Genomic DNA, 14566 nt, shown 5'->3' with positions numbered 1-14566 from the left:
TATTATATATATTTTTTTGTTTTTCTTAAGAGAACTTCATCAGGGATCAGTAATTTTAAAAGATCAATCGTTATTTTAGTATACTTCTTTGGCTAACACAAAGGAATTGTTTAGGTTCTTGACAGTATGTCAGCAGATAGTTCCAAGATGTTTGAAATTGCAATGCCCATGGTGTACTTTAATCTTTTGCAAAATGTAAGTTCGAATTGCTTCCAGGCTTTCTTAAAATGTAAATTGGGACTCGAGAGTTGTGTCCGCAGCTAGCTTTCTGGTATCCTCTCCTGGGGATTTTGTGATATTCTGAGGTCTATCACAGGTTTCAGAGGTACGGTTATGTTTTCACATCAGTTCAGAATTTGCATTTTTGTAATACTTCTTTGCTCTCTCACCGTTCACAGCTTTCTTATTTCTTCAGAAATTCCATCCTTGCCAGGATGTGGACACAGTACTTTCCTCCTTTCTGCTGATGCATTTGGCCTCAGCAGTTAAAATACACTTTTCTGTTATCCTAAGTGGGAACAATGTTACTGTATCTTAATTTCTTCTGGGATATACTGACAAAGATTGAACAGCACTATGATTCCTTAAATATATACCATGTAATTATAGTGCTGAAAAAATTGATTACTATTTGTGAATAACTTTGGAGAGTAGTGACAAAATTATTGCTTATGGGAACTTATTCATGTCTTCTGAAAAAGTAAAAAAAACCATCTGGGATGATTGATTGGTCAGTTAACCTCAGTGTTCTAAACAAGCTCCCATATGAGTATAATTTTATCACGTGTCTGTGTTTTGAAGACCTATATGTAGACCTACAGTTCTACTCATCAGATTGCCTCAATAACAATTGTGCAGGGTGGGGCCAAAGTAGGTTTACAGTTGTATGTGAAATAGTTTATTCTTGTATTACTTATTAATGATTGTGTTATTTTCTATACAAACAACTTAAACCTACTTTTGCCCCATCATGTATGTGAACTATGCATGATGAATTAAATTTTTCATATATGTATATATCTAATAACAAAATTAAGATTAATTTAGAGCGAATCATTTTCTGGAATTTAGAGAGAAATAAAGAAGTTGAAACTTTGACTTCTTTAATTCCTTCCTCTTTGTTTCTAGGAGTTGTATGATAGAGTAGAATAGCAACTCTCAATTTTTGTGTTCTTAAGATCTCTTTACATGCATAATAATGATTTGGCTTTTGTTTATGTGAGTTATAGCTATGAATATATCTCCCTTGTTAGAAATTAGAATAAGATAACCGGATCTTCATATGTATTTCTGTATTCAATCTGTTGCAATGTATCCATGATTTTAAGTCAGGAATTACTGTATTTTGTTGTTCGCTTTGACATAATAATACCACTACGTGGGCATATTGTTTTATTCCATTTACACTGGATGTGAAGATAATTTAGTTTTTATAGGATATGTCTTTAAGTGGTTGTTTTACATCCAATGATAAGTGTTTATACCCAATGATCAATGGGTATAACTTGTGAAGGTAGGTTGTATACTCTGTTAACAACTAACTGTTTCAGTACAGTACTTCACATAGGTGGTTGTCATGCAGTCATTATTTTTATGGCATTTTACATTTTCACTCTAACTTAAGATTACAAACTAAAATTAGCAGTATTTTATCCCTGAGCATTATTTACATTTGTCTTCATTTAGAACTGCTAACTTTCATTTCTTTGAATGCACCTGCATAATTTGTATTGTGTACATTTCAATTTCAGTAGAATGGCTGGATCTGGACTTTGTTTGCTGCTATTTAATAACAAAATATTGTAACATTTTACTTTTATATAGTATTCTTAAGACATCTTAGTTTATGATTTGATTGGACAATATTTTTTGCAAGTTACTCTCTTTATGTCCTGCTCATGGATTCTTTTTTGAGAATGTGCAGTTGTTGCAGAAGGTATCTGAAATGGTAGCTTGGGGAAATAAGTAACAACTAGAAGCTTGTAAACTATAGGAAGCAGTTTTCCTTGACAAGAAAGCAAGGACATGCTATTTTCTTTTGAAAGATGAAAGTAGACTGTTTTTCTAGAGATGGCCATTATTGTTGGACATAAATCATAACTTATATAAATGGCTAAATAAATTTATTTCAATTAAAAATACTTTATTCCCATCCCCCACCCATTTGGTAACCATCAACTTGTTCTCCATATCTCTGGGTCCTTTCCCGTTTTGTTTATTCATTTGTTTTTTTAGATTCCACATCTAAGTGAAATCATACAGTATTTGCCTTTCTCTGTCTGAATTATTTCACTTAGCCTAATACCCTCAGCCCATCCATGTTGTCGCAAATGGCAAGATTTCATTCTTTTTTCCCTGCTGGATAATATTTCATTGCATATATACTGTATATCTCACATCTTCATTATCTGTTCATCTGTTGATGGACAGCTAGGTTGCTTCCATATCTTGGCCATTACTAGGAATGCTGCAGTGAACATAGAATAATTTTAAAATAAAAAATGCAGCCAACAACATCAAACCAACAGTTTGGTTTCTTTAGGTGGAATTAAAGCTTTGAAACTGATGACAGATTTATGATTTTCCAAATTATTCTAACTCTGGCCCAATCAACTGGCCACCTCTAACAATGGGATGAAGCTCCTAAGGGCCCCCCTTTGTCATCAAACAGGTTCTCAGTTGCTAACTACCAGCTACATTTTGGATTTGGGACCTGTGAGCCGGGGCTATTCAGTTGATACATTGGCATATCATGGGGACCAAGAGAACGAAATAACTGCCCTGCAGGTCTGTACCTCAGAGAGGACTGAAGCCTTTTGCAACTCTCAAACAGCAGCTAATATTTGATATGGCTAAATGCCTACTTCTGTTGCTCAAACCACATAGGAATTTCAGTAAATAATTGTTTAAATGTGTTTTAATGGTGGAAATCTAAGACAGGAAAAGTAAAACATGGCTTTTGTATTATGTGTGAAGATTTTTTTTTCTTTCTTTTCCTGATAGAGTTCACACCTAACTAGCTAGATGACAAATGTGTAATACCAGCATGATGGCTTAGATTTTCTGGGACTATCCCAACTTTCAAACACTTTCTCCCATATGTCTTTACTTAGAAAAACAGCTCTGCAAGCTACCCACCTGTTGGCACCTCTCCCTATATCTCCTACATCCCCTCCTGCTTTATAGGTTAGTTGTCATTGTTGTAAGGCCAGCCCTCCACTTGGGTTCTAGATTCCATCTCTCAGCTTCTCAGCTACTGGGGGCGGGGGGCGGGGGGGGGGGGGGAGCAGGCATTGTTTCAGCAATTCTCTCCTGCATCTTCAATCTTTTCTTTTCTACTGGGTCATTCTCATTAGCATACAGACTGCTACTTCTCCCATCTTAAAAGGGAGGGAATGGGGAGAAACACATTGAAAAATCCTCTCTCCATTTCAGTTGTACCTCTCCACTGTCTCCTACTTCCCATTCTCTGTATCTCCACGCCAGAGCAACTGCTCCTATCAAGGTCACCTAATGTACTACCCCTGAGAGTGGGTTGGGGAAAGGAGACTTATAGACTTGTTTAGTGATTCTGGAATTTAAATTGTGGTACATGACACTAGAAAGTTAAGCAGAGTGCTTATCTTAGAGAACTTCACGACATGTTCTCAAAAAGATGTCAAGTAGAGAGACAATTACAGATACTTTTGTATCTTGGAAATATCTATATCTATATCTATATCTATATATATATAATTATACATTTATTTTTTTAAATTGATTTCAGAGAGGAAGAGAGAGAGAGAGAGAGAGAGAGAGAGAGAGAGAGAGAGAGAGAGAGAGAGAAACATTAATGATGAGGGAGAATCATTAATAGGCTGTCTCCTGCACATCCCCTATTAGGGATTGAACCCGCAACCCAGATGTGCCCTGACCAGGAATTGAACCATGACCTCCTGGTTCATAGGTTGATGCTCAACCTCTGAGCCATGCCAGCTAGCCCATTTGATATATTCGGATTATTGTAGATAGAATAGCCAACTTATTGAACCAAAAAATATGATCAGAATGTTTTCAGCTCTACTTAGCTGATATTTATGTAAATGTTCTTAAAAATAAATGGATATGTATAATAAAGCAATTAACTTGATTTAACGTATTAGAACAGGTGCAGATGAGTGGTTTTTTTTTACTGGAGAGTCAATCGATGGGCTTAATCCATAGATGTTCTGCAAACACTTTTAGGGAGGTGGGGGCCATTACTTATAGACCAATGTCAGTGTCAAATATAACTATGCCTTATTTATTGGTTTATTAACTTCAAACAGCTTTAGGGTTTCTCTTCTTCACCAGACTGGGCTCCAAACAACTTTGTTGTTTAAAAAGCTTATGAATGAATACATTAAAGAAACTGTCTTCAAAAAACAAACTAAAACTATAAGAGAAAATACTGAAAGTACTGAAGGCAGTTTCAAAATTGAATTTTAAACATTTTGAGCAATGGTAGCTTTGGTTTAACAAGTGATTATAACTTTCCAAGTAATTTTCTTTGAAAGGAATAGCACTCATTGTTTCGTTTTGTTTCTTTTTTATTGAATTTATTGGGGTGACATTGGTTAATAAAATTACATAGGTTTCAGGTGTTCAGTTCTGTAAAACATCATCTGTATATTGTATTGTGTAGACCACCCCAAGTCAAGTCTCCTTCCATCACCATTTATCCCCCCTTTATCCACTTCTGCCTCCCACCTCCCTTTGGCACTCATTGTTTTTATGATTTCTTGTGTGGTGGCAAACAAACAAACAAACAAATTTTATTAATTTATAATCTACATCCAGAGTATCTAGAATTGTACCTGGCCTATACCCTGTAGTAGTTTTTAAATCATTGCATTCTTTTGGAAGAAACAGATAAAACTGTATTTTATAGGTGGTTATGGAGCTGCAGCTTTAAATATGAAACGTGACCCTTTACATATTAAAATCAAAGGAGAAGAATTCCCCCTGACTCTGGGTCGGGATGTCTCTGGTGTGGTGATGGAATGTGGACTTGATGTGAGGTACTTCAAGCCTGGAGATGAGGTGAGTTATAGCATACTGCTATTCCCTTTCTAAATATGCCAATTTCATTCTGCTGCTTTTGGAAGTATATTCCATATCAGTGACCTTTCCTCTTCGTTCCAACAAATATACTGAGCTTTGTCTGGAACCCTTATTTTCTTATCTCTGTTATTCTCGATTCTGGCAGAATAGCTTGACTGTGCCCAAGTGTTCTAAATCTTGTGCTTAAAGATTGCAGGACTTTATGTGTGATTGGGACTGTTTTTCTTTTTATTGAAAGAATCTTTAAGTGACAATTTCTACCTCATAGGCAAGATAGTTTTAAAATAGCTGAAGTTTGGTATAATCACCTGTCACTTGTCACTTTGAATTTTTACACCAAGAAATTAAAGTGAGTTCATAATTATAGCTAACACTGATCTTGTTGCTTTTCATAAAATAATTCTTTAATCTCTATGTTGTAAGTACAGTTAGGCCCACTTTACAGATGGGGAAACCAAGCTATACAGCTACACAGAAGTTCCATAGCTGGTAAGTGGTAGAGCCAGGATTCATGCCCCAGAGATTGTGCTCTTGGTGGTATTTTAAAATATGTAGTCAGTAAATACAGCAGCATCTGCTTCCAGTGTGGTTTGACTTGATAAGTGCAGAAGCATACTAAATAATACATTTATTTATATCATGTAAAAATAACTTTTGGTTGTTGTATTGCTGACTTGTGCTTTTTTCATTGGGTGGAGTATGTATTGGGGATTACCCTCCTGCTTAGCTTTGGTTAAAAAAGATTTGTTTCTAAGGAAGTTGTGTGTGTATTTCAGGTCTGGGCTGCAGTTCCTCCCTGGAAACAAGGCGCACTCTCAGAGTTTGTTGTAGTCAGTGGGAATGAGGTAATTCACCAATTCTGTGCTGAAATGCCATTAGAAAGTACAAGACTGACAAATATCTCTTAAATAATTGTGGGGGTTTTTTTCAGATCAGGTTCATGTTTAATGAGCTAAAAGGTTTAAAAGAGCTAAGATAGAGAATAGGAATTTTTGAAAGATTAGAAAAGTATTTGATGTCATTTAATAACGCTGCCTGCCAAAGTGGTATCTTTGTCTTGTGGAGCTGGGACTTGGAGTGAGATCTAGAAGCCCTGCTGTGTTTCTTGGTTTTACCCAGTGTAAGTAGTGGAAACCAAATATACCGAATGGAGTGTACTGGTTAATTATAAACAGAAGCATGGAGGTATCAAATTGTTTCAAGTAACCTTAAAAACAGGAGTCTAATCAAATACAGTCAGGAAGTCTGACAATTTGAATAGAGAGAAAGGGGTTAACGTTGCGGAACTTGGCTACAGAAGGAAGGGTATGGAGGGAAGAAGGGATATTACTAAGATTAGAAAAAGTCTGGAAAGATTACCTTCCAGTAAATGGGAGTAAAGGAAACAACTGATCTAAAAACAAATTACAATGTGTTTATGAGGGCTCAAGGTTTATTTGGATTTATTTCTATGTTAGTTAGGACTAGTGGGATTATTGAATGTGGCCTTTTTATGAATTAAGCAACTATATCTGATAATGTAGCCTGTAAAACATTACTGAGCCTCTGACCCCAGGAGGGCAGGTGGAGTCATTTGGAGAATATTCCTTAGGGATAATCTTAAAGTAGGGTATGTAATAAATACTGAACCTGGCAGAATATTATAGACTTATCTGTGAGAATGGTTGGATTCCTGTGAAGGTAAATGTGTTTAATTGCATTCATAGGTCTGTAAGTCATTGCTTATTTGTTACTGTTATCTTTAAATCTAGGTCTCTCACAAGCCCAAATCACTCACTCATACTCAAGCTGCCTCTTTGCCATATGTGGCTCTCACAGCCTGGTCTGCCATAAACAAGGTTGGCGGCCTGAATGAAAAAAATTGCGCAGGAAAACGGTAAGTATTAATGGTGGCATCTAAACCTTCTCCCTTTCCTTTTGTAAGGTTTTTGCCATAGATTATCAGAAGCATTAAAACTAGGATCACTTACATGAGCAGAGTTGTGCTGACATTTAAAACAATTTCCAAAGAACTCTATTTGTGTCGTTTTGCACTTTCTTAACTTTATTCTATTGAGTCTTAGTTCAATCAAATGCAAATTTTAAAATTGAAATGTATAGATGGGCTTTAGGACTCTGAACTTTCCAAAATAATGCAAAATTTTATGTGACACTCTGAGAAGAAGGTCTGTAGCTTTTACCTGATTCCTAAAACGGTTAAGAATCACTTTATATAATTTCTAAAGAAAGATGCAGGTATTTTTTTCCTACCTCTACTAGGAGTTGCCCTCTCATACTTGTGCACGTCTATGAAAAGCAGATAGAAAGAGAATGCAAAACACTGCTGAATAATCTTGAGTTCTCTTAGCTCAATGCTTGGTGCTCTTTAGGGTAATCTTGGTGCTTCAAGGCCTTGAAAGTAATGCTTGTTTAAGTTAGCAACAATAGTGAGTAGAAATATCTTTGATGAACTTGAGTTCAAATTCAGCTTCTGCTGCTTTCTAACTGGGTGGCCCACTTGGTCACTTCTCCTCTGTGAGTTTGTTTTTAATGAGATAATACAACTAAAACTAGTGGCACAGGTTGTGACACATGGGAGGCACTCAATAAATAGTGGCTACTGTTATTAGCAATGAAATTATATTCTTTGTATCTTAGAAAGTTGATATCATAGGGAAAACTGATGAGAACTAGGTACTAAGAACCATTTAGTGGTTGTGATGAGGGAGAGAGCTATAGGTCAAATTTTAATAAATTACAATAACTTAGTTTTTGATTGCTAAGGATTGTGCAGATAAAATAACTGAAGTCTGTGCCATTTCATACTCGTGGTGTTGTGAAACATTGCACTTTACATTTAATGTGTTGAGTTACAGAGCATTGGATTTCATGAAAGCTGTATTCCTGAAAACAGTGTGAAGGCTATTCATCTAATGAGGTGCTACCCTTTATCGTAGAATTCAAAGCAAATATTTATTCTAAAGGTCAACCATGTTTATTTTTTAAGCTTTGAGGCTTATCATTCTTGAAGTTGCCATTTTGGCTAAACACGTTGTTTAAATTAAATTAGTTTGACCACGTGGATTTTTCTAATGACTTGTCATGGTTAATAACCTTGCAAAAATCTTATTCAAGATTTTTAGACCTTTATTATTATTGTAGGCTCTGCATTAACACTGATGCTTTATTGTTTTGTTTTTCCTTAAAAGCATTATACTTTCTATGCCCACATGACTATGTGGTTAAAGATCTGTCATTCTTTTTGCTAGTTTGGGGCTCTCCAGGCATACTTTTATTTAGTACCCTGAAGAAAACAATTTAGAAACAGATCTAGCTCTCTCTTCTCAGATACACAGATTTTATTGTTGGGTTTCTGGGTAATTCTTAGATACTGTGTTATCTTTTATCTGAACAATAATGGTTTGGAACTGGGGAAGTAGAGCCCTGGGTTCTATTGTACATTCTGCTGCTAACTAATCAGGCAACCACATGGATGCTATCTATGGTCTCTTCGCACTTTCCTTCAAGGTACTGAATGTAGGACAGTGTAGGTTGTTAGGAGAGCTGTGAGAAGTGGAAAGTTTTATCCCCTATAAGGTGATTATATATTATACTAGAGGCCTGCTGCACAAAAATTTGTGCACTCGCGGGGGAGGGGGATCCCTCAGCCTGGCCTGTGCTCTCTCGCAGTCTGGGACCCCTCAGGAGATAACGACCTGCTGGCTTAGGCCTGCTCCCGGGTGGCAGAGGGCAGGCCCAATCCCTAGGTGCAGCCCCTGGTCGGGCTCAGAGCAGGGCCGATTGGGGAGTTGGGGCGCCGCCCCTTGTCATGCACAGAGCAGGGTGATCGGGAGGTTGTGATGCCACCCTCAGTCACGCTCAGGGTAGGGTCGATTGGGGGGTTGGGGCACCGTCCCCTGTCACACTCAAGGCAGGGTCGATGGGGAGGTTGCGGTGCCACCCCCTGTCACGCACAGAGCAGGGCCAATCAGGGGGTTGGGGCACTGCCCCCTGTCACTCACAGAGCAGGGCCCATCAGGGGGGTTGGGGCTCTGTACCCTGTCACACACAGAGCAGGGTCAATCGGGGTTGGGGCGCTGCCCCCTGTCATGCACAGAGCAGGGCCCATCAGGGGGTTGGGGCGCCGCCCTCTATCACCCACAGAGCAGGGCTGATCAGGGGGTTGGGGCGCCGCCACTCTCACACTCAGGGCAGGGCCGATGGGGAGGTTATAGCTCTACCCCATCACACACAGAGCAGGGCCCGTTGGGGGGGGGCGGGCGGGTTGGGGCGCCGCACCCTGTCACACACAGCAGGGTCGATCAGGGGGTTGGGGCTCCACACCCTGTCACACACAGAGCCACAGGGTGATCGGGGTTGGGGAGCTCCCCCCTATCAGGCACAGAGCAGGGCTGATCAGGGGGTTGGGGCGCCTTCCCCTGTCACAAACAGAGCAGGGTGGATAGGGAGGTTGTGGCCCCGCCCCCTGTTACACACAGTGCCGCAGGGCGATCAGGGGGTTTGGCCGCTGCCCTGTGTCATGCTGATCCCGGTGCCGGGAGGCATATTACCCTTTTACTATATAGGGTAGAGGCCTGGTGCACGGGTGGGTGCCGGCTGGTTTGCCCTGAAGGGTGTCCTGGATCAGGGTGGGGGTCCCCACTGGGTGCCTGGCCAGCCTGGGTGAGGGGATGATGGCTGTTTGCAGCTGGTCACACACCCTTCAGGGTGGGGGTTCCCACTGGGGAGCCTGGCCAGTCTGGGTGAGGGGCTGAAGGCTGTTCTCAGGCTGGAGGTGACTGAAGCTCCCAACCGCTCCTTTTTTTCTTTTCTTTTTTTTATTCTGGGCAAGCTTTAGCTTTGAGGCTTGGCTCCAGCTCTTAGGCCTCTGCTGCTGAAAGTAGGTTTCTGGCCTTTGCTTACAATGTTGCGATCCTGCTGGCTGAAGCCCGCAGACTAAAGCAGGTTTCTGGGGTTTTGTTTAGCTTCTATATTTGTTACATAGTTGCTTAGAGTTGCAGCTCAGAGGCCTGCAGTGGCAGGCGGGGAACGTTGGAGTCCTCTGTCACTGAAGCAAGCAAGCCTCATGTTAGTTTCAAGCTGCCTGGCTGGCAGTTAATTTGCATATTGCCCTGATTAGCCAATGGGAAGCGTAGCGGTCGTACGCCAATTACCATGTTTCTCTTTTATTAGATAGGAGGATTGAGTTGGGTCTGTTTACTGATTTAGTCACACGTTAACCAAACCAGAGTGTATCTGTTGTGAAGAGCCTCACTAGCTCACATCATAGACTTCTGCCATATTCCCGCATGCATGGTAACCTAGGATGCCTTTATTCCAAATGGCAGTGAGAGCTTGGCCCTGGTGCTCTAAGAAATTTTAGTTATGGAAATTACTACACATGGGTGGTAATAATAGCCTACCTCTCCAACTTCTTATTTGTGAGAAACACATGAGAGAGTTAATTAAGTACCTTAAAATACTGTGAAAAATACTTCTATGTGAAGAAATTACTGCCAGAGTGGGATTTTACAATACATAAACCCAGAGGTTCCAGAGTCCAAAGGGACTTCTCTAAGCAGTAATTCTTTTTCTGTTAGCTATCGGCATTAAGACACGCTTTAGTTTGCACAAAACAGGTCAGTGTTTGTTATTAAGGACTTAAAGTCTGTATTTATTTTCATTATTATTTTTTATTGAATTTATTAGGGTGACATTGATTAATAAAATTATATAGGTTTCAGGGGTACAATTCTGTAATACAGTATCTGTATATTGTATTGTGTGTAAAGTCTGTTTTTCTAACCAGTTAATTAAAAAACAAAACCCAGCAATGATAAAAACACCCATTAGCACCTTGGGAGTAATGACAAACAGCATTTTGAAATTAAGACAACGCTTTCTAAGAGTTTGATGGTGTTTACCTTTTCCTTTTAGTTTTATAATTAATTTTTGCAACAACTGAGCATCAGTGAACCAAGGGGATAACTTAATATTAATGTCATATAAAATGTTATTTTTGCCCACACTTTGGTATCACTAGAAAATGTCAGGTGAAATGATTTCCTTCTTACCTGCCCATCATAGTTTCTTCATGATTTATTCAGTAGGAACACATAGATAACTTAGGGCTGTTAAAATGAATACAAATTTTTTTAAAAGTGCTAACACTAGATATATATTTTTTAATATATTTTTATTGATTTCAGAGAGGGAGAGGGAGAGAGGGATAGAAACATCAATGATGAGAGAATCATTGCTTGGCTGCCTCTTGCATGTCCCCTTCTGGGAATCAAATCCGCAACCCAGGCATATGTCCGTGACTGGAATCGAACCTGGGACCCTTCAGTCTGCAGGCCGACGTTCTATCCACTAAGCCAAACCGGCTTGGGCAACACTAGATATTTTTTAAAGCTGTCTGACTTGATGATTATATTTATTAGTAGTGTCATGGTCCACCTTGAATATTTCATGCTCTGTCTGAAATTCATCTCTTATTGGGAAAGTTGTACTTTACTCTGTTAGACGGAAGTATTAGAAAGTGTTAGAAACTGAACAATTCCTCCTCCACAAAATAAGTTTCACTTTTAAATTTTATGTACCTGAAACTCAGTGCAGTGAATTTAGAAATGCTTTTCATTGTTTCCTTTGATATCAGGCTTCATGACAGTCATATTTTGTCAAGTAAGGTTAAATTAGGTATCTGATTAATTCTGTTTATAAAATTAGGCTCAAACTTAAAAACACTGGATTTACCCCTCTTCCCCAATATGCTTATATCGGTAATCATAAAAGCTTCCTTTTTTCAGATGCCTTCACCTGCCTGTTATTCACCCCACCACCCACCTGTTTCTCCCCTCTCTATTTGCACCACCCCTGTGGACTTTGGGTTTTTATTTGCACTTGACTAGGTTGTATAGTTAGAGGGGCAATGGGAGGAGAAAGAAATTCTTGCATTTTACTTGCTGAAAGAAATTGTGGGGTTTGGAAGAGGAGGAGAGGGAGAGTGGAGGCTCTGGCCTGGCCAGTGTGATGCAAATGAATCTGGCCTCTACCCCTGGACTGCTCTTCTAGAAGCTGCAGGACTCAGCTAAATGAATTAGTAGAAGACTTTTTCCTGGAAATTTGTGTTTTGCAGATTCGTTTTTTAGGTGGCAGGCTAACTATCTTGTGAAGTATAGAAGTCACTTATTTTTCAATGCACCATAATTAGCTTCCAGCCTTGCCATTCAACTGCAGCTGTTCTCATGGGGTCATAGCTGACTAAGTCACCAACACAATGATAATTTTCATATATATATATATATATATATATATATATATATATATATATATATATATATATACAACTGATTTCAGAGAGGAAGGGAGAAGAAGAGAGAGATGGAAACATCAATGATGAGAGAGAATCATTGGTCGGCTGCCTCCTGCATGCCCCCTACTGGGGATCTAGCCCACAACTCGGGCATGTACCCTTGACTGGAATTGAACTCTGGACTTTTCAGTCCTCAGGCTGATGCTCTAGCCACTGAACCAAACCAGCTAGGGCCTTTTCAGTTCTTACAATTTGAACTCTGAAGTATCTGGCACCATTGACCACTTCCTTAAAACTCACTTTTCCCATGGTTTCAGGGACACCAGGCTCCTATAATTTTCCTTTCACCTTTTTGACCAGTTCTTATCATTTTTAAAGCCTACCCTTCCCCTTTCTTCCTGTTACTCTTTTCCCTGTGTCCTAGTCCATCATTCCTGTATCCCAGGATTATCTCATCTACTCCCACTTCTATATATTTTGGTAACTTGCAGATTTATGTTTATAACCCCCACTTCTCTACCCACGTCCCCTTTGTATCTGAAATTCAACTTGAGCGAAACAAGACTAACTTATCACCTGGCTTCCTATAGATTCCTAATGTCAGTTAACTGATTTACCTTGAGCCAAAATCTGATAATCATTTACAAACCCTGCTCCTTTCCATTCCACTGTACAACTCTTTATGTTCGTGTCATGTAAAGTTTAGGATTGTCAAATTTGGAAAAACATCTTTAAAATTTCTTTAATATATGAGCTATAGATTGTGAGGCATTTGAAGTTTTCTCCTGCAGTGAATAAGCCTAACATACCTTTGCATTTTAACCGACAACCGTCATTAACTAATTGTCGTTGATGTCTTCCCTATAGTGGTGTCAAATAGCAAAAGTAATACAATTTAGTAACCAGTTTGATGTTCTTTATTCAGGGGAAGGCATTCCATGCATTGGGGGAAGTCAGTGCCTCACAAGCAGTGGGGCACTCTTTCCCAGGGATTTTGGACAAGAGCATGTTTTGTAGAAGTTAGAAAAGGCAACATGGAAGCGCAGTGATTGGTGAGGAGGTCAGTGATTGGTGAGGCTCAGGGGTCCTGCTTTCTAGGATAGGGTAAGCTAGTGAAAGCTGAATTGGAGGATTGTGATTGCTTTTATGTTTCCTTGGCAGCGATGCATTTCCCATAGATGCAGGCTGACTTAGGTTTAGATTTGTGATGTCTTTTAATTGTAAGGACTTTCTACAGACTAACTTCTGGTTCTGTGCATCTCAAACCTTATTTGACCATGTCCTTTTTCATTGCTTTCATAATCTAATGCTAGGTACAATGGTCCTTAATCATTTTCATAATAAAATTTCATAGTGCCTTATTGTGTTGTCATTTTTTACCGGGGCCCCAGCCAGGAACTTCAAAGGGTAGGGTAAAAAAGATATTTTCCCTCTCCTACATAGCCAGTGAAGCTTAAGCTTTGGGCCCTGAGAGGACCCCCAGCAATATATTTGTGTAGACATATTATTAGTGGGAAGTAGGAATATTCCTGGAAGCCATTATGGGGAGGAAGAGACTTTCCTCTACCCGTCTAGGTTCTTTTGGCTGATCTGCTAATCAAATTGACATGAGACAGATTAGCAAGAGAAAATAATCAAGTTTAATTATATATATACTAGAGGCCTGTTGCACGAAAAGATTCGTGCAATAGGCTTTCCCTTCCCCTGGCTGCCAGCACTGGTTTTCCTCCAGCACCTGGGACCCAGGCCTTCGCTCCTGCCGGAGCCGCCTTCAAGCCCCTCACTGCTCCGGCTGGAGCTGCCTTCATTCTTCGCTCCTCCTCTTTGTGCCTACGTATGCAAATTAACCACCATCTTTGTTAGTGGTTAATTTGCATATCGTTCTGATTAGCCAATAGTAGGCATAGAGAGGTATGGTCAATTTGAATCTTTGTCTATTATTAGATAGGATATGTATGGGAACCCCATATACATGAGAGTCCAAGATCGCACATACATGAGAGGTTCAGAGACAGAAAGTTAAAATGAGCTATAAATGGCATTCTGAGCTAGGGACGAGGTAAGTCACCTTGGGGCTTCAGAGAGGAGGAAGGTCATTTGGATATTCAGTAATTAGAAGTTTACCCTACCTTAGAGATAGGTCATAAACAGTTATTTCTGGTAATAATGCTGGGCAAGATCCCTAATTTA

General features: G+C 39.5%; 1 protein-coding gene across 2 annotated transcripts in view; it reads left to right on the top strand.

Annotated features, from left to right (window-relative positions):
- The window catches only part of RTN4IP1 (reticulon 4 interacting protein 1), a 45305-nt gene that overhangs the window by 1037 nt on the left and 29702 nt on the right, over positions 1 to 14566 (top strand). The window contains exons 2-4 of one of the 2 annotated variants that reach the window (XM_081093842.1): positions 4910 to 5061; positions 5859 to 5927; positions 6834 to 6958. In XM_081093842.1, the coding sequence (XP_080949968.1) occupies positions 4910 to 5061; positions 5859 to 5927; positions 6834 to 6958 (346 nt within the window). The remainder of the gene's footprint in view (positions 1 to 4909; positions 5062 to 5858; positions 5928 to 6833; positions 6959 to 14566) is intronic. The other variant, XM_081093843.1, reaches the window with a different exon arrangement.

The sequence above is a fragment of the Myotis nattereri genome (assembly GCF_964212035.1).
Source record: "Myotis nattereri genome assembly, chromosome: 6".
Taxonomy (NCBI): Eukaryota; Metazoa; Chordata; class Mammalia; order Chiroptera; family Vespertilionidae; genus Myotis; species Myotis nattereri.
The sequence above is the reverse complement of the archived record's forward strand: the minus strand, read 5'-3'. Positions and strand labels throughout refer to the sequence as shown.